The 26,003-nt window shown below is 41.3% G+C and overlaps 3 protein-coding genes across 6 annotated transcripts; 1 reads left to right on the top strand and 2 right to left on the bottom strand.

The window, feature by feature from the left end:
• Positions 1-1,286: 1,286 nt before the first annotated feature.
• On the bottom strand, positions 1,287-8,799 carry LOC139613712 (glucocorticoid modulatory element-binding protein 1-like). Of its 2 annotated transcripts, none has more exons than XM_071470536.1 (9): positions 8,164-8,799; positions 7,705-7,763; positions 7,315-7,433; positions 7,054-7,157; positions 6,294-6,478; positions 5,764-5,910; positions 3,757-3,894; positions 3,394-3,510; positions 1,287-3,311 (listed from the first exon to the last, which is right to left on the bottom strand). In XM_071470536.1, the coding sequence occupies exons 1-9, from the start codon at positions 8,358-8,360 to the stop codon at positions 2,767-2,769; spliced, it is 1,611 nt and encodes a 536-aa protein (XP_071326637.1). In that variant the 5' UTR covers positions 8,361-8,799; the 3' UTR covers positions 1,287-2,766. The 2 variants fall into 2 exon arrangements, with proteins under 2 accessions (XP_071326637.1, XP_071326636.1); XM_071470535.1 differs by having other exon boundaries at positions 7,315-7,436; positions 8,164-8,793.
• A 725-nt stretch (positions 8,800-9,524) lies between these two features.
• On the top strand, positions 9,525-22,931 carry LOC139613766 (discoidin, CUB and LCCL domain-containing protein 1). Of its 2 annotated transcripts, none has more exons than XM_071470638.1 (15): positions 9,525-9,870; positions 13,772-13,993; positions 14,604-14,741; positions 15,931-15,982; positions 16,066-16,138; positions 16,237-16,370; positions 16,519-16,556; positions 16,935-17,126; positions 17,897-18,009; positions 18,150-18,324; positions 18,461-18,553; positions 18,750-18,843; positions 19,260-19,297; positions 19,385-19,492; positions 21,308-22,931. In XM_071470638.1, exons 1-15 carry the CDS (start codon positions 9,777-9,779, stop codon positions 21,748-21,750), a joined length of 2,007 nt encoding a protein of 668 aa, XP_071326739.1. In that variant the 5' UTR covers positions 9,525-9,776; the 3' UTR covers positions 21,751-22,931. The 2 variants fall into 2 exon arrangements, with proteins under 2 accessions (XP_071326739.1, XP_071326738.1); XM_071470637.1 differs by lacking the exon at positions 9,525-9,870 and adding an exon at positions 10,378-10,560.
• LOC139613767 (zinc finger and SCAN domain-containing protein 22) lies at positions 22,063-25,929 on the bottom strand. 2 transcript variants are annotated; one of them, XM_071470640.1, is made up of 3 exons: positions 25,698-25,929; positions 25,240-25,504; positions 22,063-25,148 (listed from the first exon to the last, which is right to left on the bottom strand). In XM_071470640.1, exons 2-3 carry the CDS (start codon positions 25,484-25,486, stop codon positions 23,614-23,616), a joined length of 1,782 nt encoding a protein of 593 aa, XP_071326741.1. In that variant the 5' UTR covers positions 25,487-25,504; positions 25,698-25,929; the 3' UTR covers positions 22,063-23,613. The 2 variants fall into 2 exon arrangements, with proteins under 2 accessions (XP_071326741.1, XP_071326740.1); XM_071470639.1 differs by having other exon boundaries at positions 25,702-25,929.
• Positions 25,930-26,003: the final 74 nt, after the last annotated feature.

Here is a 26,003-nt window from a genome sequence, read left to right as displayed (position 1 = left end):
TCATGCTCATGTTTTGAAGTCATACAATCTGAGGTCTATTTAATCCAGCTACTCTATCTATAACATATACTGAAATATATATTTTTTGTCATATTAGCGGCTGTCACACACTACAGACAGGTCAGCATGCCTTACACCTCCCAATGACAGATGCAAAGCATATTTCACCATAAATTAGCCTGTCATGTTGTGTGCACCCAGTTTTGCATTCGATATGGGTATATTTTTTTCTACCCACACCGGGCCATGCTTGGTGGAGATTGCTTCCTGAATTTCATGTAATCTTAAATATGAATATCTAGAACATATAGAAAAGCCATTGTGACTTTGAGATGTATGATATTTACCAGGTTCTCTGACCTATAGTCCTATGTAGCACATGTAAAAGCACTAGGGTTGTGTATTTGATCATAACTTGCTGGACAGTCTTCACATCCTGCACTGTGTTCCATTGTATTTGATTAAAGATTTCCATGGCATTTGTGGTTGGCATTAGAAATTAAACATCTCGCACAGGTGCTGATGTTGCAGCCAGTCCGCTGCGTGAATCAAGCTGTTGCTAAAACATAGCTGGGCTGACACATTTAGCTGTGGCTCAAGGTCTCCTGATTGCATCAAGACACCATTATACATGCTATTCATCATTCATTCTGTTGTTGTGTGTGAACATTAAAGTTGTGGATTAAATTAAAGAGGGCCAACAGACACATCTAAGGCCTCCAACATGAATGCACATCTCAGTCTCTAATGCTGTTAGCCCCGAATGACAGATGAACGATGGACTGCTCAGCAAATTGCTTAATTCAACCAGAGGAGCACAGCATATGTCGAGCTAACACCTGTAATTACACCTGCTTGATGCATGGAAGCCATTTTTGCGCCCTGGTATTCAAGGCACAGAGTAGCAATTTATTTAAACTAGGCAGTATTTTGGCCTGAGTCTGTTCCACTGCACGACAGGTTAATTTGCAGTAAAGTTATAACAGGATGTCGCAAAATATTGTTCAACTCCAACAACAGGACAGACATCAGCAGGGCTGCTGACAACTGCACTATGATGAAAGTCATTTTATCAAGCATTTTTATCAGCTGCCACTCATAACCCCTCACAAACAAATACATCTGCACAGGCAGTGTTGTGCATGAATTTATAATAACACATCATTACAGTTCTGAAGGAAATTGTCAAAGGCTGGCTATCAAACCATCATTGTCGATCACACGGGCTTGGCATGCAGCATGGTGTTCAAAAAGTAAATGAAAGGCAACTCACACAGAGCAGAAAACTGCTGTTACGCTTTTATCTTTACCAGGCAGCAATATCACAAAAGATTTCCATTGTCTGTCAGATAAAAAATGATTGTTTGACATCAGTGACTGTCATGTAACCACATGTCTGGCATGCTGGGTAAGGTGAATCCACAGAGGAGCTGTTTTCTCCCATGTTTAAGGGGTTGGCTAAAACTGCAGAAAGAGGGACAAAACATCCAACCAGCATTTTATAACTGAGTAGCTTAAACCCTGCCTCTGTTCAAATCTTAAATGTAAATGTTTTTATTGAAAATGTGTTCATTATATTACAAGATCACACTTTCGTATTTCTCTCTTTTATAATTTTTCTATAGTGAAGGGAAACGAGGTAATTTAATATGATTCTGTATTTTCAGCACATTAGTACACAGTACCCTGTATAAAGCAACAGCAAATGTCAATGGTCACAATACCTATTTTATGTATAGTTTTCACTGTCTTAAATTAAGAATAATGTATTCCTCAGGCAGTGAGTGTCCGGTGCATAGATCTAGGTCTTAGGCATTATTACAAGGGCCTAAATACAAGCCAGATTGCCAAATATTTCACAAAACCCTTATTATAAAAAAATGTCAAAACACAAGTGTTAACTCACAAAATAGGTATGTTAAATTACAAATATTATTAGATATTAATTATAAAAGTATTGAGAAAATTTGCCACAAATAGCTGAAAAATGTATCAACTACTTTCAGATAAGGGAAAACGTCATCACCAAAGACCGTAAAGGAGAATCAAATATTATATTTACAGATTTCTAAATAGAAACACTTACACAGAGTTCTCTCACAACTACCTGGGTTTCTAATATTATATCCAATAGACAAGAGAGAACTCTATGTTTTAGGGCAGCAACTAATGATTATTTTCGTTATCAATTAAACCACTTATTATTTTTTACATAAATTGATCATAACTTTTGGTCTATAAAATATCCCCCCCAATTTTTTTTTAAAATGCCCTTTGCATTTTCCCCTTATGTGAGAAGTGACATATTTGACATATTGCAAATTATTGCACATTTTGTCAGACCAACAGTCTAAAACCCAAAGGTGAGACTAAAAAAACAGCAAATATTCTCATTTGAGAAACTGGAAGCAGAGATTTTTTTTTTTGCTATAAGAATTATATATTGATTGTCAGAATTGTTGCTGATTAATGTTCTGTCAGTTAGCAACTCAATTAGTCAATAGTTATTTCACTTTCACAGTGAAAAGCATGTCCAAATGGTCTTGTGAAAGTGCCATTTCTAATCTCAATGCAAAAATGAATCTGTGCCTGTAACACCACTGAAGTAACCACAACTCAGCTAAAGTAACTGCAGTGAAGATATAAGCATACAAGAAAAAAACAATGTTTTACAAAGTAACATTTGAAATTTAACCTTTAAGTCTTCAGGTCTCAGGCACATTCCCTCACTCAGTCCTCCAGCATCCCTTTGGGATCATCTCTCTCTCACTTATGTTTATCTTTCTTCGATGCCTTTCTTCCTATAATCACCTTCTCAATGCCATGCAAGCCCTCTGCCTCCTCTTCTACCTCACTTCTAAGGTGAGGGTCTTCTCGAGACTTAACAGTCCTCTGTCCAGGCTCTTTGTAGATCCCAGAGGTGTCCTCTTTCTCCACCTCCTCCTGTCCTCGCTGGTGAACCTTCTCCTGGCTCCCCGTCTCACCGAGCTCATGGCTCCTCTCCAGCATACTACTTTGGCTTTCCCTGTCTATCGTGCCAGATCCGGTATGGTGGTGCTGACCAGTGGAGGCAGAGAAATGGGTGAAGAGCTGAGGGTTGACGGTGAGCTGAACATGAGATGCAGCAGATAAACCAGTAATAGAGAGAGGCTGGGTCACTGGGCTTGTTTTCACGGGGGACAGCACGTTCTGGGTTTGGCTGTTTGACGGGTTTCGACTTCGAGGTCGAGGGTGTTTGGAGGATGTTCTTTTGTAGGATGTACTTTTATCAAAACCTGGCTTCCTCCGTTGCTCTAAAATCTCATCCAACACTAATAAAAAAAACATGATATTAGTCAGTACAATCCACTCATCACTATACGTACTATATGATGCTTTCAACAGCCTTCTCACCATAAATACTGTTATGGATTTTGCTCTCTTCATTCTGGCTGCGCCTCAGGTCCAGGGTTTGCTTCACTGAGTCTAAAAGCCCAAACATCTCACACAAGGAATTAAGCATGATGGCATCTGACAAAACAAAATAATTAATCATCAGCTACAAGTCTTCAATGATTAATACCATTCTTTTTTTAATTTATCTAGAAGAAATTATGCAGAATCCCTTTACAGGAAATCTATGTCAATGGATTTATCTAGCTAGAGTCTTTATTTAAAACATGATTTACATTTTTTTAATTGACTGACATTTGACTAAATTTAAAGTGATTCCTTTCACAGTCCAGTGGACAGATGGGTCCCACTGCAGGAACTCACCTGTCTCCTGCAGGTTGGCCCTCTCACTGCGAACCTCCACTCCTTTAAGAGTGGCTAAGAATTCAGTCTGGAGACTGGACAGGACCTCCCCCATCAGTCCTGAGTCTGCCACACCCTTCCACAGACTCATTACTCCATCTAGAGAGGGTCAAATAATAAGGGACATTACGATGTGGAGAACTCTGCATGTTTGTATTGGTTTTCTTTACATTTAAAAATGACAAAGAGCCACAGAGAGATAACAGAAAGTCGTGGAGGCACAGTCATAGAGGTGATGTTTGTATGTGTGTGAAAGGATGCATTCCTATGTGAGCGGTGGAGTTGGACAGTAACAGAGACAAAGCAAAGCAAATAAATAAGAAATGTGGGGCAAATGAGATAGAGTGAAAAGCCATTGGAAGGTTGAGAGTTGAAGAGAGTCAAAGGATTGGAAAAGGGGTGATAAAGTGAAAAGGGAAACATAGGAGGAGGTGTCGGGCATCGAGAAACAATGAAGAAAAGATGGAGGGAGATAGAAGAAATGGGAGAAGTGCAGCGCTTGGAGATAGGATGTTAAATGGGTAATGGAGGAAGAGAGGAAAGAGTAGGAGAGCAGAAAAATGGGTTAGAAAAGCGGTGCTCTGAGAGGAGAGAAAGGACATTACAGATTGGAGAGAATGAAAAATTACTTGGGATCTGTGCAAAACTGAGCAAAATACAAGTTGAGTATATCGGAGTAATAAAATGTCAGCGGTACTTGATATCATATCTTGTAAGAAATGTGTCCACTTTCGTGTTTGCTTAAATGTCTGCCAGGATAAATGTAATGTGCCAAACAAAAATATTCAAAATCCCATTTGCAGCTATCTGAAGCTAAATTAATTTATTTCTCCGTGTCGGGAATTTACACTAATGGGAAGCAGCACATTTCTGTAGATAGAAAAGCATAGTTATTGGCTTGGCGCATTTACTAAGAGTTGCCAATTTGTTTAAAGCCCAGTGACAGGCAATACCACTTGTGCTATGAGGCACTGCAATTTGCCATTCACACAAAAGATCACTTGAGGCTATTTTACCTACTTTGGTCCTGCTGGAACAATGCCTAATCAGGTCACCTTTAAAAGCCCTTAAATCAAAGCTTAGCTCTGTGCAGGAAAAAGCCACACTTAGAAATGTCAGATGCTGTCGATGGTAATATAAAGGGACATGACTCTTTGCCTGCCAGGGTCAGCAACTTTTTAAGGCCAGTCTGCAGGAGTGGAATAACATTGCACAACTGCAGATTCAGAGGTTCAGTGGCTCTGTGTGTCACACAATGGTGACAGCAAGGGGCGTGATACAAGACAAATACTGTGGGTGGATAATATATTATATTAATATATTCACAGTTGTTATTCTATGTCATTCATTTATTATTTATGCAATGGAGGTAGAAATTTTGAGTCGGAGGGCCATCTCCTCTAAAGGAAATGGCTTACAAATGCAGAGCCTCTGGGGGACTGAAGGTCAGTGGGCTGAACCTGTACCTCCTACCACAGTAAAAAGGTATCTTTCCAAATTTACCTCCAGGACACTGCCCTAGGTCAGCTGACAAAATGGTTAAAACCAGAAGTAAATGCAACTTTGATCATTCCAGAGTTTAATCACTTGATAGACACTTGGCAACATTTGGGAAACATGTGACCTCCACATGCAAATACAAAACTGCAGTATACCACAGAGGAGCACTGCAGGTGAGTTTTTTCCTGCTGTGTAGGATAATGTGTAAGCACAAGCCATCAGGACATAAAGGAAGTCACCTATTGCTGGTTCTGTGCAGAAATATCGCTTTTAGATGATAATTATTTGCGTCACACATTTCACACCAGGAATACTAAATAACGCTTTAGTGTATAGAGGCAGTGGATTCAGACTTAATGGTCAATATATTTGTCCTATCACCCAACCCACTTCTTTTCTTCATACCAACTAATCCTCAACATATTCAAGATGCTTAACATGCACCAATATATCCTTTCTTATATTTACCAGGTGTGTTGGCCCTCTTTCTCTTTGCTGCATGTCCATTTGCTGTTGTAGGGTTAACAGACCGGGCTGGTCCAGGGCTCCACTCTGCTGTTGCACTAAACCTATCCCCCATTGTCTCCTCCACCTCTGCTTCTTCATGCACAACCTCTGAAATGGAAAAAGAACAGCAGGCATATACTGTAAATACAGCGCATAAACATCTCATATTACCAATGAATGTGGGTAGGGAAGACTGCCAAGGTTCTCCATTTGTTTTTCTCCTGATCTTCATTTTTTTCTGTGCATTAAGTTATCAGAATACTCTTAATGGCAGATGTTTTTACCTAAATGTTCAGCTTATTTCCTCATTCATTGTTTTCCATAAGGTCCAAGGTCATTGCAAGAAATCACTTTACTTATTTAATTACTGAAAATAAATTCTATCCAGGTGGCTTCAAAAGTTTTTAGCCTGCGTCATCTCAATGATAATAACAGCAGCTCAAGCATATGTTAGGGAGAAAGCAGGAAACTAAATGCCAACTGAAATCTACCTGTCAGCGGAGGCACCTGTCCTCCAAGAGGGTCAAGAGCCAGACTTGATGGGCTTGGCTGCACTGAGGTCCCTGGAGGAAGCCTCGTGCTGTTGATCAGCACATCAAATTTAGTGCTGCGGCAGGTGTTGCTGCACACGGTGTCATGCTGGTAGAAATCTATCTGGCCAGAGTCCATCATTTTCCTGCATGTGGGGAGAAACAGGTTAAAAGTATCCAAGAAAATATGTTTTGTTTCACAGCTGCTGAGGGTGGTTAAGTATGGATTAAATTTGTTGAATCATCCCAGTAGCTTCCTAGATGTTTGTTTGCCACAAAGCCCATTGATTTGACCTTTGGAGGAATAAAGATGAAAAGAACAAATATTGCCTATTGAGCTGGTTTATTGACTCACAGCAACAGCAAGAACAAGTGCAAACACGATAAAGGGGTGAGAAGTATCACCCAGCAGCCTGCTTGCATGTTATTTGATCCTGCTATCATTATAATGCTGCTTACTGACTACCTCTGGAATGTAGTGGCAAACCCCGACACAGACAGACTCTACGTGCAAAGAGTGTAATTATATGCCTGAGATATGCTGTTGACTGCATTAGATTAAGGTGTTTTAAGTCTGACACTTTAATGCCAACACAACAGAGTAAAGTGAAGGACTCCCTGGAAGGTCATTCAGATGTACATGAATGTGTCTCCCCAGCAGCTGTGAGGAAGATGACATAGTGTTTTTTGTTTTTGTTTTTTTTTTATTTCATACATCTACCTAAGCATAACCCCTCCCAGCCTGATGGCCCTTTTCCAGTCCTTCAGAGTGGCTTTCCCTGCCAGGTGTACGAACTGCTTAGGACTGATGAGCTGGTCATTGAACTGTAAGAGAAGAGTAGTATGTTTATGAAACCTAATATAAGGAGAAATGTGAAAATAATCATGTGCGTTGACTGAGAAAGATTTAAGACTGTGATTCTTCAGTATTAATATATTATTGATCCACCACCCTTTGATCACATTTAATATGTCAACATACTTTGACACATCTGACGTTGATGCCAGGGCACACAAACTTCTTAAACAGCAGAACTGCTCTGCTGTCTCCACAGGTGATGGGGTACCCATACTCGATTTCCTCTCCTTCTGCTTTACTATCTTCTGAACAGTGTAGAACAAAACATAATCATAACCACCTACAGTGTGCATTCCCAAAGTAAGACTTATGGAACAACCCAATGAAATGTAAATCAATATCCTTCAGTAACTTATATTTGTCTAAATAACAAGTGCAGTTTCAATTACGCTGCAAGAAATTCATTAGCGTACATAATACATTTATGGGATTTAAACAGTTGTGCATTTTAAATGCCTCGTGTCTGAGGAATGGGATGTCAGCAGTGACGGGAAATGTCTCTGTGTCACTTACCATGATGCGTCTCTATGGCCAGAACTGTAGTGCCAGTGTCAGCAATGTCATCATTTGCCCTGCAGAGGGCAACATTTTCTCACATATAAAATTATGATAATTTAATGCTTCCATTAAAATTGAATAGTTCTTAGTTTAAAAGTAAGTTTTGTGAACAGTATACTGCATGTCTAACATTTTTCAAATTTAGGTGCTTACTGCTGCATTCTTTAACTTTGGCCTGCATTAAATTAATCATATACTGCAGTGATGTAGTGATGTAGTGTTAAGATTAAGCAAATCACATTAAGATTTGCTTAATGTGAGCAAGAAGTAGAGGAAAAAATGTTAGTTAGTTATCCTGAAAATCAGTCTATACATTTCTACAGATCTGTTACGCACCTACATTTGCCTCTCAATTTTGTCACACAGCAAATGCAAAAATACACATTGGCCGTTTAATGATATAAACCATGTTACCCATGCAGGATGGGGTGCAGGTGCAGGATGACTTGAGTCTTATGGTTGTTGCCACTGGATTCCCCCTCCTCTTCCTTTGCCATTATGAGATCCCCTGAAGACACATTGACCTCAGCACCCGCCATCGCCCCTCCCCACAGAGCTGCACGCAGAGAGGGCCAAGCACGCATGTTAAGATCCAGATCACACACATGCATGCAGTGATGATATTTAATGCATAAGTCAATGAAAGCCTCCCCCAAGTCTTCTCTGGCATGCAACTGTCATAGAAATGAATCCATAGTGAGCTTAAAATGACATAATCCTCACATGGGCAGGCTTTGTTTCCTGTATTGCTGTTGAGAATGTACATGAATATCCTAGATGGTGGGACAAAAGCTAAAACCTAGGTTATAAGGCCTGAATTGTAAAAATTGCACTGCAATTTAATAGCCAGAGTGGACTCAACAGGTGAAACTGCACTTTTTTTTATCTATTTAAAGTGAAATTGTCAAATCAAAGCATACCACTGCTGTTTTACTTAACATTGTTGCATTTAGGCCACTATTTTTGCCACGAATATGATAGCAATGACAGACGTGTTGAACAAATATAATTGCTCAACAAGTGCTGTTACGAAGTCATATTAAGCAAATCATCAAATCCTAGTGGACACCAGTCTCTAAAGACTGTTAACTCTTTGTCTCTGCTCTCATACTGAGTATATATGTAATCCATAAACAATTTCTGAAAAGATCACAGTTAAATTATAACATATACGGTAACTGCATGTCCCCAAATACTGGCAGTTAAGGTGTTCACAAGTATACGGCATATAAACAGATTTAAAATTGGTCAGATGTAAATAAACTGTCCACTGGAGCACATCATCATGAGGAATTGTGAAAAAAGGAAATGTAAATTCCCTCCTCAGTAAACAGTTACAAATAGTAAATCATGAATTGTCACCACATCAATTCTAGTATGACTCTACCAATAACACTCTTTCAGTCCTACACAAGAAGCAGCTGAAACGCTACATACACCAATATTAATAGCACATAAAGGAAAGGAGGAGAAATCATTCACAAAGGGAAACAAAACCTTTCCATGCAGTGAAGAGCAAAAATACAATGAACTGATACACATATTCCACACTGATCTATATATACAGTACTTGATATATCAAGTAGCCCCTGTTGGATCACCAACTCCTACACGGACAGTTGCGTGTCTTTCTCACCCTCTTTCACCCACTCAAAGTGACGTCTGTTGGTGCGGCAGCACGCAAAGCCCGAGCCAACAACGGTGCCACGGTGCGCGCTCCGGCTCCAGAGTGGGTGCGCACACACACACACACACACACAAAAACACGCCGGGTCCACGCTAAAACTCATAAACAAACTAACTATCATCATAGTTTTACTTACCGTTTTTTTTTTTTTTTTTTACAGCAGGGGATAATTCATCGTCCGCTTGCAAGAGAGGCACAAGAGCATGCGCCGTGCAGCTTCGTTACACTTCCTGCAGCGAAGCAGCATCTGCCCCGCTGTCACGACAGGCGGTTAGTTCGCACGCAATGTGTAAGTCGGTCAAACTGCGCTTATGTGGCCCGGTCTGAGCGCCTCCGAGCCATGGTGGTGCACAGGCTGCAGGACTCCCCTCTCCTGAGCCATGTTTTCCACCCCCGGAGGAATCAGGGAGGTTTCAATGAACGGTTCTCTCCTGGTAGGTTCAACACAATCGTGGTGTTTTCTGTGTTTTCTTGTGTTTGTTGGTCCGTCGTGCAATAAAAAAGCTTTTCTGAACAGTTGCGTGTTTTGTTTTGTTTTTTTTGTTTTTTTTGTTTTGTTGTTGTCTGCATTCCGCCGGGAGGTGGCAGGGTTTGCTCTTGGATGAGGAAAAATAAATGAAGGTGTGTCGATAAGGTACAAACGAGATAATACAAGATGTTGGTCCTTTTACTTTAGAATGTAAAATTGTCAGCCTTTTGACTTGGCGAAGCTATGAAATAGTCATTAAAAAGAAAATAACAAGGCGAGGTCTAGGTTCAGAGAAAACAGTGAATCAGTGGTGTTGCTGCCGCCGGCTGGTCTCAGATCAGTGCACACCTACAAATCATACCACCCATATATGGGAATGGAACGCTTGGGATTCTTTGATTGACACCCTACGATGACCAATGAGAAGTCGAGTTTGCGTCCCATGGCCAATAGGAAATACCCAGGACTTTGTACTACAACTTTTCACTAAGGGCAGATCCTGGAGCCTGCGGGGCTTGCACCTTACTTTTTCCACGCAGGGCTCTGGAAATCATGCTTACAAAGTGTGGAAACATCGGGGATGCTGTGAAGTCTCTCGTTGCCGGTCTCTGGATCACTTTTAGCGTCTGCTCCGTAGTTGTTGACGGTCAGGAGGGTAAGAAAAAGCCTATTTTGTTGACGTTTTTGTTTGACGTTTTGTGACGAGACACTTTATTTCAAATATCTAGAGAGCCTACCACTAACCTTAGGGTCACGAATAGCTAAAACGGATTATTTGCTATTTTATTGTAATTTAATGATATGGGTTATATTATTTTTTTTTATGGAGTGAAATGTTTCAAAAAGACTGGCAAAAATGCGACAAGCTCCAGTGACCGACTGGCTTTGAAACATCCTTTGCATCCCACCTGAAGCCAGTCAATATCATGTTGTCTGCTGAATTTTACATGAGCAACAACTAACCTCAGCATTAGCTAGCTAGCTGACAGCTTCGACATGTTATGCTGTGAAACTTGCATTGGTCTACTTTGTGTTTAGGTCGGTGGCAAAAGACTGTATGTCAAATTGAAGTAAGTGCAAAGGTCGATGGTAGCATTCTTGACATACTATTACCTTGGCCATGTTTACCTACCGGTCTCAGCTATAAGCTTACGTTTCCCACACTTTTTTTTTTTTTTTCCCCTAACAGCAGTCAAGTCCATGTGCAGTATGAATCACAGGGACCATGGACAAATAGAAAAACAATTTATGGCCCCGCAGACTATGACTCTATCACTCAGCAATACCACAGATCCTTTTGGCTGTTTTTGACTGCCTCAGGGGCTTTGGTTTCCTCACAACAAAGGATGATTAAGTCCACGGTCAATTATTTATTCTGAATCACTTTTTACTTGCTGGCAAATATGCAAAGAGCTTTGGTGGGGCCAGGGTATGGGGGAAACGTTTCAGCCTCAGTGTTGTAATGTTGTGATTGACACATAAGACAGAATAAGGCAGTGTAGTGACAGGTAGCACAGGTGAACATCCTGTCTGCTAGTGTGGACCTGTAAGAACCTGCCAGCAAGGCCTCAAGCCGAAAACAATGTTGCAGGAGTGCTTTTGATTGACTGTCTCCTCTCCTGCCACCCAGTTTGACTCCACTTTTCTGTAATTCACCATCTAAATTTTTGAACTGGTCAGAACAGGCTGAACACCTATCCCTCGCTGGATGAGACTAGAAACAAACTGGCTTGGAGACAGACTGTAGGTGAAAGGGTTCAGTGAGCAGGGGAAGATTACCGGCCACCCAGAACTTCCCCAGCATTGCAGCCACTGAGGCCTCCCACCGGAAGGTGACAGATCCACGGTCTGTTGCCCACAGTTACAGTATGTCGCTGTGGCATTTCCAGTGAATCCTTTGGGGACTTGAGGAGGGGCAATAACATCCAAAGGTTTATCGTCTAAGGAGCCGGGGAGCTGTCGGGAAGCAGGGGAACAGCTGGTGTGATGCAGGATGTGTGTAACACAGAGTGGAAGGTTATCTCCTGGTTTCCCCTCAACAAATCTACAGGAGCCTTATATGGAAAACAAGGACAGGCTTGATGTGTAGGCTTGGATGGACCCTGGTGCCTTTTTTATGTTTTGACCATTCTGGGAACTCTTCAGGGGTAGGATTTGAGCCTTCAGCCCCCACAGCACTTACCCCTTTCTGGCCACTGTGGGAATTGACTCATTTATTCTCTGTGACCCACAGGGATGTTCGACGATCTAAATATTTGTGTTTTTCTGTTCCAGTTTAAGTGTTAGTCAGAGCAACCACAGGTCAGAGGATGTAATGAATCAACATTCAAAAAACATTATTCAGCAGGAAACTAATTCATAGTTTTGGAAAAATAACAAACTTTTGACCACTTTTCTTGCCTTTTCTCTCAAGAACAGCATTGCCTTATATGCAATAAAATTATAGAATTAATATTTAATCTTTATGAGGTGTATCTTTTGCAATAAATCCAATGTACAGATTACAGTTTTTAGAGATGAACACTCAGGCAGCTGTGTGATCTCACAGTTAAAATCAGAAGAGTATAAACACGCCCTGGTCTGCTGTGCATGTTCAGAATAGACTTATTACTCATCTGTCCTGAAATGGGGCATTAAAAAAGCCCCAAGTGTATTTAATTAAGCGAACTAATGATGAAATTGTCTGCGGTTATAGGATTTTTAGCTTAAGATAGAGGTGCTCAGCTGGTCCTTCCCTCTCACAGCTGTTTTAGAGATGAAACATGTTAGTTTTAAATAGAGCTGAACAATATGCCAAAAAAAAATCATTTTGCAAATATTATGGCAGATATTGTGATTGCGATATGAGTCGTGATTTCAGTTGGAGTCGTCATTTTTGCATTTAATTTTCACTGAAATAAATAATAAAATGGATGATGATGTGATTTTTGTTTGGGCTCGTACCAAACAAGCATGTTCTCTTACATCTGGAGAATGTGATTTGTAGGCTGGGGCATCTCTGTAGCACCACAATGCTTCCTTTATGGTATGTTGTGACATTTTACCTTTTATCAAAAAAAATTTCAGCTTTGGTGATTTGGCCATAGCACTTGGACATATTGCAATTTTGATCATATTTTGATTAATCGTTGAGCCCTAGTTTTAACTGTGTTACTCAGTGCCTGTAAACAGGGATGACGGTACACTGTAGCGCTAATTAATCAATTAATTTGACTATCTATAGTTTTTTGAATCATAAAAAAAAGAGAAAAAGCCCAATAATTTGCTAGTTCAAGCCTGTAAAACGTGAATATTTGCTGGTTGTTTTAATCCTCTGTAGTATTTGACTTAACACCTTTGGGTTTTGGATTGTTGGTCAAACAAAAAAAGCAATGTGAATATTCCAACTTGAGCTTTTGAAAATAGCGATGCCGGTGGCAGCTTTTAACTGTTTTCTGACATTTTAAATAACCAAATGATTAATTGTAGAAAATAGAAAGATTAATCCACATAAAAAAATTGTTTCAGCCCTCATTTTCTGTAAGAATAAGCAACTTTTGTCATCAAAACTTGATTGTACTTTACAATAATTCAAATTTAATCTATTACATTAATGATTTTGTTTAAAAACACTACAAACTTGAACTTTTGATTCTCTTTAAATTGTCAAGTATTACTGAAAAACTAAAAAGGATTCAGTCTTTACCACTTCAATTCGTTTAAAAAAAAAAGTCAAGTAAGTTATTTTTAAGGAGCAGATTAGATGAACAGCAAGTGGTTGGAGTCTCTCTTTGGAATGAAATCAGCTAAACATGTTTAGCAAGTTGAGGATAAACTGTCCCCTTATCTCTGTCACAGCCTTGCTATTGCACTTGTGTTTATTTCAGGTAATGGCTGTGGACATACACTGCTGGGCACAGAGTCCGGCACCTTGGCCTCACAGAACTATCCAGGCACCTATCCCAGTAACACTTGGTGTAAGTGGAGGCTTCGTGTGCCAGAAGGCCGCACGCTGAGACTGCTGTTTGGGGATTTTGACCTAGAGAACAGTCCGGGCTGCAGCAATGGCTCTCTTGTGATCACAGATAAGAATGGGGAACCCATTCTGGGTAAGCTTCTCCACCGTGGTCTTTAAATGTATTTCAGGTTTACGTATGATCATCAAGTGTCTCGGATATCGCAGACATGCTCTTGTGTCTCCTGTGTATCTATCACTCCTCTCTGAAATACCTGCTGATAGATTTTTTTATGTTCCATGTCATCACTGATGCTTTCCCAGCCATGACTGTGGAACACACACAGGGCATGCCATTCCATTGACACATTAGTGAATGAGGCAAACCCAGTTTCACAACAGACGTGCACGTTTTCCAACCAGGTGTATCAAGTCGTGTCTCAAGGGCATAAAAGTTTGACAACACTTTAAAATGAAGGTTGAGAGATTCAGCAGAATGAAATATTCTGTTAGGCTGCCCTTGGTGTTTACTGTTGGTTTTCACCAGAACCTGTATGGTGATTTGTATTTTGTTTTCTTTGCTGCCTAGCTCTCCTTACATGCATATTTTACAAGTGACAGTCTACATGGGTTTACTGTTTACTATACAGTAAAGCATTAGTGGGGTGAGTTCCTATTCTAAGAAATGCACTGTGCAGACAGATGTGCTGCATTTGTGCTTGTGTTCTTTTACAAATGTGGTATGTGGGTCTGCATTTTCACAGGTCCAGTGTGTGGGAAGCTTAATGCATCACAGAAGAATGTGACACTTAAAAGCAATGAAGTGACAATAACCTTCAAGTCAGGCCCACACCGCTTTGGACGAGGGTTTCTGCTGTCCTATGCCACAGACCAGTATTCAGGTATGACAGTAATTTGTACACACTGATGTAAGCCATGTTGTCACAGTGAGTGCTATTTGTGTAGATATAATAAGTACATGAATGCTGTTTATTACCAAGTGTTTTTACAATTGTATTGTATCTTAGCATTAGAAATTTGCGATTTGTAGTTTGAATTGAATTTGTAAGACGTGCCCATTTCCAAGTAATACACTGGTGTAATTATAACACCAGCATCTAAGTGAATATTTGTCCATGTGTATGTGCACTTGTGTGTTGATGTGTACATATGTGTGGTTGTGAGTGCATGAGTCACTGCTCATTGGCATTCATCCTCCATCACTATCTTTGCTCTGGCGTGTTTGCTCACAAAGTAGGAGTCAGACTCCCTCTCTCAGGCTGAATGGATTGAGGCCTCAGACTTCAGTCTGTTGCATGGAGTGGCTGGCTTTCTTTTTCTCTCCCCCTCCTCTTCGTCAGCCTGTTAACCACTGCAAGCCCACTGCCATCCCATGTTTGTCACCCTAAGGCATCTCAGCCCAGAGACTGTTGATTTGACAGATAACAAGTGCACATATGGAGCATATTTTTACTCGCTTTCTACCAGTGCAACAACAGATTGTAATATGTATATACAAACATTTATTTCGGCATTAAAATACAAATTTAATGTTTCTTGATCATTTAGTTTCAATCACAAAATAATACAAAGATTAAGATCCCTACTGTGGGTCATTGTAATAACCATGTGGACTTGTTTAGTTTGAATGCTAGTCTATACTTAGAGATAGCTTCCTTTTCTCTGCATGAGGTAATCTGTCCTGTACAGTATGTATCATAGCTTCCTGTTTTTTACTGAGTTGTTTATGAAATCCAGCAGCGTCTGGAGCTAAGCCCATGCTCAGACATACAAACCACTGTCTGTTAACTGTGATCACACGAGGACCATTCGCTGTACTCGTGAACTGTGACAAAGTCACAGTAACAAAGGGCTTAGTCACGTCAACAGCGATGACCGCTCATCCCCTAATTTAGCACACAGAGCATGCTAGACTGTCTCACACAGAATCTGTTTGTGTGTTGTTGAGTGAATGGCGAGGGGTATTATGTAAGCCTGAGATACTGGGTCTCACACCGTACTATTAAAGAAAAGTTTAAATTAATTCTCAGGAGTGTCCATGTTTGACATCTGTCTTTCTTCTTGTTACAGATCTAATTTCTTGTTTACAACGAGGATCTCATTTTAGCACGGAGCATTTGAGGTAATTGGTTGACCTCTACATTTCCCATAATAGAATCTGTTTCAGTTGAACAGTGTCACTCACATTATTCTGCTCTTTCTCAGAGTGTACTGCCCTGCTGGATGTAAGAATGTCACAGGGGATGTGTGGGGGAACTCAGAACACGGTTACAGAGATGTAAGTGCACCACATTTCATTCAGCCTAGCTGTGTTTTTAAAAACGTTTTAAATGAAACTCATGTCTGAAAATGCCCCATTCTTCCCCTCGTCCACAGACCTCAGTGCTGTGCAAGTCTGCTGTCCATGCTGGAGCTGCATCTGATAACATGGGAGGTCGTGTCGCTGTGACGCGTGGGAGAAGTCTTACGCTCTATGAATCCACGTTTGCCAATGGAATACTCTCTAAAATGTTAGTCTGTTGTTATTTGTAATTCAAAATTCAAAAGGAGTGATAGCAGTAATATCACAGAGGCTGTCAGTGACTTGGGTTTAGTGAAATTCTGATTTGTATTTCATTATGTAGATGTTCTGACCTTTCAACCGTCCTCTTTTGACAGGGGATCGTTATCCGAAAAGAAGCTGCTCTTTAGCCAAGGTATGAGCCAGATGAGACATTTAACACCACATGTTGCAGATTTTTCAAATGCTGTAATCACTGTATTTGCATGTTTTAGCCCATTTACAACAAGCAACGTAGTATCTACATTCCTGCCGTTCAATTTTTTCAAGCCATTCTGTCTTATTTTAAATTTCAGATGTATAATTTTCCCACCCACCTTCCATAAACTTCCATGCCTTTCACTATATTATAAAAAAAAATCTACTTCTTCATTAATACAATTTGAATCTGCAAAAAAAAAAAAAAAAGATCAGCAGTACAGTATAAATGACTTGTGTGTTACCGTATATAAAAACACTGGCTTTCATAATAAACTATTTTCATCACTCCATCCTTTCCTTTGTCTCTGAACAGAATGCAACAACATCCTGGCTGTTTCTGGTTTTAATGCCTCATCTTTCTGGAACAAAAACAGTCAAGAGCACAGAATGTTTTGGTCCTCCAGAAACATGGATTCTAGCCATGAGCTCTTACCCTGGGCAGCGGACAGTAATGATCCCAAACCTTGGGTGGAGCTGGAGCTCAGTGATAGAAACATCATTACAGGTATGTTGTAAATAGTAAATTAGGATTTGTGTGTGAAAATATGCTATTTAAATGAAGCTGTTTAAAGAATAAGTCTGGTAATAAGTCAGGCAACAAATCCCATGAAAAGACGAAAAACAACAATAAAATGAACCACTATCAAGTCCTACCTGTTTAGCCAAAGCCTTATATACATTAGGTTATTCCTCTGAGCCACTGACTTCCATTGTTGTCCAAACTTTTTAAAACACACGAGTGAGACACAATATTGCGCTAGGCTGCATAAGATGAAGATGACCACAGTAATTAATTTTTATTCAATCCCATGTTCCGTCATGCTGCTGAAAACACTCGCTAGTACACCAAATGTGTATTAATCCACCACTGAAAATAGCCCCCAACAAATACACTTTTTATTTCTGTTAAGTCAAATTTCCTAAAACCGTACAGTGCTGAGCTGTTTTAGGAAATTAATGTACATTTTTATAAAACAGGACTTTGTATTTTTGACCCATTTTTAAATGTTTACATATTCAGGAGGGACCAACTTGTGTAGGGCTGAGTGACACAGGCTGGGTAGAGAAGTCAGGAAGTATTGACATGGATCATGTTGTTGGTTTTGGTCTTTTCATAGAATTGCATGACAGTAAGAAAAATATAGCAGATCACTGGCCTTATCCTCTAAATGCATAACTTCACTACAGTGTATTCTGCGTTATGTGAAACCACTTTTATTTCATCTTAAATGTTGATCTAAAAAAAAAAAAAAACATTGTGTTCTCCTCTCTCAGGAATAATAACAATGGGATCAAATGATTACTACACAGAATCCTACATTCTTCTTTTCAGCAAGGACAGAAAGAATTGGAAGCCTTACAAAGGTGCTCTCAGCAGAGAAAAAAAGGTATGCATTGCAGTGGACCCCCTGATGTGCACTTGATGGTTCTTAGTGAGGCTTCAACTCTCTTATGTGTCAACTGTGTTTCTACTGAAGGCTTCCTGGTGTCCTCTGTGAATAAGTAACTTTGTTGCTATGGTTCCCAGGTGTTTCAGGCCTATACTGATGGCCACCTCAGGGTTCTCAACAGCTTGTTTCCCTCTGTGGTGGCTCGATTTGTTCGGCTACAGCCGCTGAGCTGGTATGGCAGAGCTGCAGCTCAGGTTCAGGTCCTGGGTTGTCCTGCTGCGAAGTTGACACCAAGGTCCCGCCCAGCTGGAGGTGGGCATTAGCCAGTAGTCTCCCAATTTACCCAGAATGAACTTCATCTGTTGACATGTTTTATGATCATGATGATTTATTCTTCAGTTGTAAATTTATGATCTGAAGTTATTCTGTGCTGCTACTTGTCCAACAGAATCTCCATCCATCAAGGTAAACATGGGTACGCCACACCCGAGCCCGTCTCCCACCCCCGCAGAGGGCCCAGTGTTTGTGGAAACAAAACTGAGTATGAATTTAATTCATCTATATGTACACAATGAAGATTAATACCACTCTGTTTGGGGAAGGATACTTGTCAGATCATTATAAATACAAATACAATTCAAAATGTCTTTTAATATCACATTCAACATTGTGTACTTTGCAATAAACTGCATTCCTTTCTCACACCTGTACAACTGTTTACTTACTCTGACACTTAGGCACCAGTCAACCAGTGATAGTGGCTGTGGGAGTGGTACTAGGGTTGATAATGTGCGGCAGCTGTTTGTTGGCTGGAGTCTGGTGGAAGCGAAGGTACTATATTTTAATATATATATTGTTTTGTACTTTTAAGAATTTTGTTTATTGTTTTATACATTTTTTCACACAATCTTATGAAACAAACATTCAGTCTCTAGATATCAAAAGGTGATGTTTTGTTCATGCCTAAGTATTTTTGGTGCTTAGGAACTGTTCAGTATATGAAATGTCAAAAAATGGTGAAACATTGCCCACCACAACTTCCCAGAGCCCAAAGTGACACCTTCAAATGTCTTCTTACGTTTAACCAAAAGTCTGAAACCCAAAGATATTTTATTCACAATGTTTTTTGGTTTTTTGGGGGTTTTCTTCTGGCAATCAATAAATGGACAAATCATTTCAACTCTAATGATGATGCAGTTATTATAGCATGTGTACTTAAATGCTTTGTGTTCATCTCCTCCATACAGAAAAAAAGATTCACAAATGAAGTACTCCTTACCATCAAGTAAGTCAAGTGCTCTTTTAAATGTTCTTGTAATATTACAATGTCCTGCAAATATCCTCTGACTCCGTGTGTTTGTGTGTCGAGCAGGTTGTCAGAGTTTCCAGGCAAAGAGTCTCCCCTGCCCAGAGTCAGAGCTGATCTCCTACCCTCTGGAGCGAAATGTCCATGATGCCCTACCTAGCCCTCCTCTCAATGGTGAGAATTTATTGAAATATCTTTTTAGGAGAACATTGCAACAACATTTTCTATAAGTAACCAGCTGCCGCCTTTTTTGCAATTTTTTTCACAGCCCATTCAGAATTTACTGGTCATCTCAAGTTTTTCCTTCCTCCATCTTTCCACTCTAACAGTTTCTGGCTTCAGTGGTCAGTTTGAGAAGCTCATGCCAGGCCTGACAGGCAAACAGCTCTCTCCACGGGCTGTCCATTCTTTGCCCTGGCTCAGCCCATCACCCAGTCGCAGTATAAACATTCCTTTCTTTGGTCCACGGAGCCTCTCTGAAAGAGACCCTTTAATTGGAGCTCGATAAAGAGTGCTCAGCCTACTCCCCACCACCAGTACCTTCTCTGACTCCCCCATCCCCTCCCCCAGCGAGGGGGCCCTTCGCTGAGAGATCCAGTGATAAACAGGACAGAGGGTCAATGCTAAGACAATCAAAGCCCTCACTAAAGCCTGTCTAATTAAAATACTTCTGGCTCTGAGGCTCCCTGTGGGCTCTTGAGTAAGGTCTAGGCCTCCCACACCACAGCCTCTTCTGCTGGGGCGAAGAGCAGGGTCTGGTCTGAGTGCTACACTGTCATCCCCCGTCCCTGTGATTAGAGGAGACATTGTTGCTGGCCAGCCAGCTCATGCAGCAGCTCAACATTGGCCTGGTATGAGATTGTATTGAGTAGAAAAGAAGCATTTCCCCAAATCGCAGCATAAGATACAAATAAGCTAATGGGAGTTTTTCCATTTGTGAAAGGATGTTGCCATGCAGTTAATGTTTTCCTGCCCATTTGATAACACTTTTCATCACAGTAATGGAGTATTAGTAGTGATGGACCAATATGTTTTAAGCTCATAAAATGTCTGATTTTCCTATACATAGGGAACAAGTGTCTTAAAGATATAGAACCAAAATAGGTAAAGTGTTTCTGACATGCCCGCTCATGCCTGACTATAAAATTTTAGGCTCAAGGTTTGCTTGCTTAGCGAATCCCAAAGCTTTCAGCTGTATCTCACAGCCTTCCTCAGCAGGTGGAGAGGGCTAAAATAGGCAGAGAGATACAGCTGAAAGTTTGGGAATAGCTAAGTAAGTGATGCTTGAGTTTTAAAGGTACTTCAAGGTAATTAAATGGTTTTGAAGATTATACTCCGGTTTTAATTTGACAATGACATTAGGTGACATTGATGGATATAATAATGGCGTATTCTTACAGGTGAAACAAGACTAAGGTCAACAAGGTAACAAGTTGTAGTTACATGATGAAATGTTTCACTTCAAGTTAAAAACGTAGTTACTACACAGTGACATAAATGAATGTTTATTGGCTGGGAATGTTTCAGTGATTGCAACTCTCCTATGTGTCAGCTACATATAAGGCTACAGCTAGCAGCAGGTGAGCTTAGCTTAGCACAAAGACTAGAAGCAGCTAGCCTGAGTCTTTCCAGTAGTAAGAAAATCCACCTACCAGCACCCCCAAAGCTCTACAACTGTTAAATCAATACAAAAACTAAAGTGTAAAAATGACCGCTTTCCAGGGGGCTATGTGCCAGTCTATTTCTTGGCTAGGACCAGAAACTTCCTGGAGTCTCTGATGGTTGCCTGGCAACTGCTCAGAGCTGAAAGTGCCACAAACTGGCCAAATATATTTGTATAATATATGTAAGATAAATATCTGGAAATAAACTGCTATGGTTTTTGATTCTGATTGCAGCTGATGCCCATAGTATGCCAGTGTTTGTTGGACCTTTTATGTAGAGGAAAACAGTCTAACTCATTTTTATTCATCCATTCATTCATTCCAGACTATGCAGAGCCTGCTGTTGCAGCTATTGGACAGAAGGTTGGGTCGACATTTAGGCCCTCTGCAGATGAGGGCTACACCACCCCCTTCATCTTGAACCATTATGACACTCCTGGCAACCTGCCAGAGTACGCTGAGCCACTTCCCCCAGAACCAGAGTATGCCACCCCATTCAGTGAGCAGCTCTCTGAGTCCAACCTGCCGACCTTGCAGGGGATGCTTCACAGCAATACACATGGACCTCCTATACTAGCACCTGCTACTGGTTTCAGGACACCATCCAGCCACGCACTGTATGACTGCCCCTCACACAGAATGCTGTCCAACGGCTACTGTACTCCTGCTCAACATGCCATTGGCCCACGACCAGTCAGCGTGGTCTACGCTGAGCCCAAGTCATGTGACTCTTTACTGGGGAAGCACACATATGAGGAGCCTTTGTGAGCACAGCAGGCTCACACACAGATAAAAAAAAGCCTCTGTTGAACTAAAATGAGCATTGGGGCCAGAGAACCTCATGGAGTGATCTCGAGTGGACGCTAAGCCGGACGGTGCTATCCGGTGTACTAATGCATACAGAGCTGAACTTCCAGTGAGGAGTCACTTTGGACCCTTGTGCATTTTTGAGGGTACACTACTCAGAGTACAGAATAATCAGAGAGCCATATGGACACAGATGTTTCCTTCCAGGAAGTATGTAGTTGTACAGTGGAAATATCCTGTGATGCACAAAGAAAATCCAGGTTCAGTCGTGTCTCAGAGATACTGTTTATTGATGTAATGTTTAATCACAAGCTGCACTTTCAGAAAATACATACAGAAATGTATCCTTTAGTCTATTTAACAGGTTAATACAAAAAAATGTAATGTTACTTGTCCTCACAAAACATTGTATTCACAACATATAATTTCAACATGTTTTTGAAAAAAAAACCATTTAAGAAGCACTATAAATGGTACACTAACAAAGTGGTTAAGATGTTGTTATGGTTATATTTAACCACTAGGTGGCTCTCTTTGAACACCTAACAATAATGGATAGTGTATTTAGTGTGCTGGTTCTCATTCCTCAGATAACCGTGATCCATTTCTAACATACATAGTAAAGTAACAAGCAAACATTGGTTTAAAATAAATGCTTGGATTATATTATAACACAGAAAGGCACAACAGTCCTCCATAACGATGAAGGACTTAACATGGACTAATGCCCCGGTGATTCAACTTAGTCCTGTGTCATTAAGCAAGACACAAACACATCAACAAAATTCATGAGATGTTGGCACGCTGTTGCCCACCAGTCTATTTTTCTCTTTGAAGGTGTTCACAGACCTCCTATGCTAGAGAGGAGTGCCACAAAACCTTAATATTAAAGATGCCATCGGGTGGCCTTCATGGTGCTTATTGGGCATATGTCATTGTACAGCAACTTTCTCACATGTGAAAAACAGTTACACAATTTAAATTATATATATATATTCCCTACTTTAACTTTTTATACTTACATTTCAAAGCCATGCAAAGTCCAATGGATTTTCTTTGATTTTTTTTTTTGTATGGAAAATATAGGTCTCGAACAGTGAATCTACTAAATAATGTTATTTAAATAAACTGAAATGACATTCCTCTTGTTCACACTGATCACTTTACAAGGAAAAATACAAAATAGATTTGTACTTAAGTAAGAAAATTGTACTTTTTCCTGTTACAAGGCATTTTGTATCATAAGGGTCAGGTGGCAGATGGTCCTCTATTATATCTAAAACTGTTGCTAAAAGACCCTCAGAAATTTTAACTTTGGAAACGTTTTTTGGTGCCACATTTAGAAATGTATTCGCTATAATACAACAAGGAAAATACAGCTTCTCCCACTGCTGGATAAGGCACAATAAAACAACTGAAAATACCTCAGAAGTTGGCCTGGTGTGTGTGATTGCAGCAGTGATGTGCTTCAGGTTATTTTAAGATACACTTCAACCCAGTAGCAGTTACGAATCTGCACAAACAGACAACTGGATACCTCACTAATAGAAAAATGTCAACCAGTCTGAGGTATGAACTTCTATCAAATCTTTTTTTTTTTTAATCAATCAGAATCTCTCCTGTCACAAAAGACAGGACAAATCAAATTGTATTTAAATTAAAACTCAATTTCAGTCTGTATGGTAGCTCAAAAAGAAGTAGTGCATTTTCCAAGACTTCCCAAATTGTCAAGAGTAATACCAACAGAATATATTCCGCACAAAACAATTTCAATACCTTATTTACTCTAGTGTTTTGAGGTTGTAATGTACCAACAACATTAATTCACTCTCCGCTGTTACCCCGGACTCTCTCATTTGTGCTTAGCTCTTTCCTCTGCCCCACTTCCTCCTCTCTCCCTTCAGAGGAGTAGTGCACCAGAGTCTGGTGTCTGTTTCTGGACGGGGCATCTTTAAAGCGTAGACCACAGTCTTCACATGCATACAGGAGCCCCTCTCTGTTACTGCTAGGGTTTCCTGCCTGAGGCTGAGCAGCGGTTGACACAGGAGAATCTCTGGAGTTGGGAGCTGCATGTGAATCGCTATCTGGCCTGTTAGATGTGTTTAGGCCAACGCTGGCAGGAGGAAAAGTCCTGGGATGCCCCGGTGGATAACCACGGCCTGCTGCTCCACGATATGCACCAACAGCTCCAGCTTCTCTAGCATGTTCAGAAGTCAGCCCGTGGACTGTGCGTGAGTGGAAGCGGATCCCGGAGCGGTTGGAGAAGCCTTTCCCACAGAGGCTGCAGATAAAGGGCCTCTCTCCTGTGTGGATACGGGTGTGGATCTTCAAAGCTCCAGACTGGGTGAAACATTTATCACACTGGCTGCAGCGGTAGGGCTTCTCTCCAGTGTGGGTCCTCAGGTGGGCCCGGACCCCTGCTAGATGTGGGAACCCCCTGCCACAAAAGTCACAAGAATATGGCCTTTCCCCTGTGTGAATCCGCCTGTGGATTTTCAGAGCCCCTGACTGGCTAAAGCTCTTGCCGCATTCAGAGCAGGTGTAGGGCCGGGCACCGGTGTGCACATTGAGGTGGATGCGGAGATTGCTGTGTGAGTTAAAGGCCCTGCCGCACTCTGTGCAGAGGAAGCCGGACGGTTTGTGGGCGTGCTCAGAGCGCTGGTGCTGCAGCAGCTGGGACGGTCTTGAAAAGGAGGCAGAGCAGTGCATACAGGGATGCAGCGACAACATGGTTGTAGCTGTCCTGCCTCTCTCCTCTTGCTGCTGTGTTTGTCTGTTCTGGTGGTGGCAGACCTGAGAACAGGTAGGAAAGGAGCGCTGGCAAGAAAAGCAAGGGAAAGGACCAGAGAGCTGTGGGGAGTGAGACTGGGCAAGCTGAGGGCAGGAAAAACAAGATGCTATAGGGCAGTGGTGGTGATGAAAATGATGATGGGCGTGGGTGTGAGAAAATGGGGAGTCTGTGGCGTCTTGGTGGCCCAGTATCTGGGTGCAGGTCTGAAGGCCACGGTGGCAACACAAGCAGGGAAACATCGAGAGACTGGACAAGGAGCCCGAGGACGTTCTGGATGGAGGCATTTCTGAGTTCTGGTCTGGACTCTGAGACCCTCTGTTTGCATCCTCCCCCTGCAGTCGGCCGGATGTCCCAGGCTCCAACTCGGATGTGGTGGTGCTACTTTGATCGGTGGTGTCCGGTAGGCACATGCTGAGGCTCATTGGAGCAGTACTGCTAAGGTCTTTGGGGCGGCACACTGCATCCAAGCGTGGTGGTAAGGACAAAGACTGTCTGGGTTTTAAAGTCTCAAAGGAAGGTGGGGAAGAGGAGTAAGGGCAGCCAGGGCAGGTACAGGCACGATGCAAATCTAAACATGAAGTAAACATGAATCACAATGAAAAGAATACTACCATTTTTTAAAACAGAGTATCTGAAAGAAACTTATTATGAGCTCTAACCTTCTCTTCTGTGCCTGGCCTCTCCCTTGCTCTGTGTCGCCCCATGCTGGATATGCCGACCCGGCTCTGCCTCGGTCTTGTCCTGAGCAAGTGGAGGATGTGGTAGAGGCTCAAGTGAAGCACCTTTGAATCCCAGCGCAGCAGTGTCACCACCAGTGACCCCCCACGCTGCGTTTAGCAGATCTGGCTGATCCTTGGACGTGTTTCCAGATGTGATAAGGTCACCGATGTACTGGTGCATCTCCATCCAGGAGCAGGGACCATGCTGCAAGAACCACAGAAAACGTGAGTCCAGATCCTGCATGGCATCCGCACAGAAACACTGCGTTTTCTGTATCAGTGAATTAAGTCCAGGTTACCGTGGGCTGACAACGAACTAAAAGGACCTTAGCTCCTCTGAAAACAGATCGGTGTAACGTTGAAGCGTTTTAGCAGAATCAAATAACGGGGTCGCTTACTTACAATGTCGGTTGTTGTCTTGTCTTTGTCCATGAATTGAAACAAACGCTGCTGCTGGGGCCGGATCGACAGCTTAGCTTTACATCAACGAAAAGTTGCTCACAACAACGGGGTTCACAAAAATGAAAGCAACAAAAAAACACATTTTGCATTTCATAATAAGATCTCTACTGTAGTAGCCTTCTACCATTAAAACATCTCGTCAGCAAGCAACAATTGTATTTCCGGGTTTTTTTTTTAATCACGTGACGGGAGTTGTAGTCCTCTCTTTTTTTTCCCTTACAAATATTCACCCGAAATGTGTT

Source organism: Trachinotus anak, unplaced genomic scaffold (assembly GCF_046630095.1).
Source record: "Trachinotus anak isolate AG129_WGS33_773 ecotype Australia unplaced genomic scaffold, CSIRO_AGI_Tana_v1 ptg000032l, whole genome shotgun sequence".
In the NCBI taxonomy this organism is placed as follows: Eukaryota; Metazoa; Chordata; class Actinopteri; order Carangiformes; family Carangidae; genus Trachinotus; species Trachinotus anak.
Note: the sequence above shows the minus strand (reverse complement) of the source record. Positions and strands in the feature narration are given on the sequence as shown.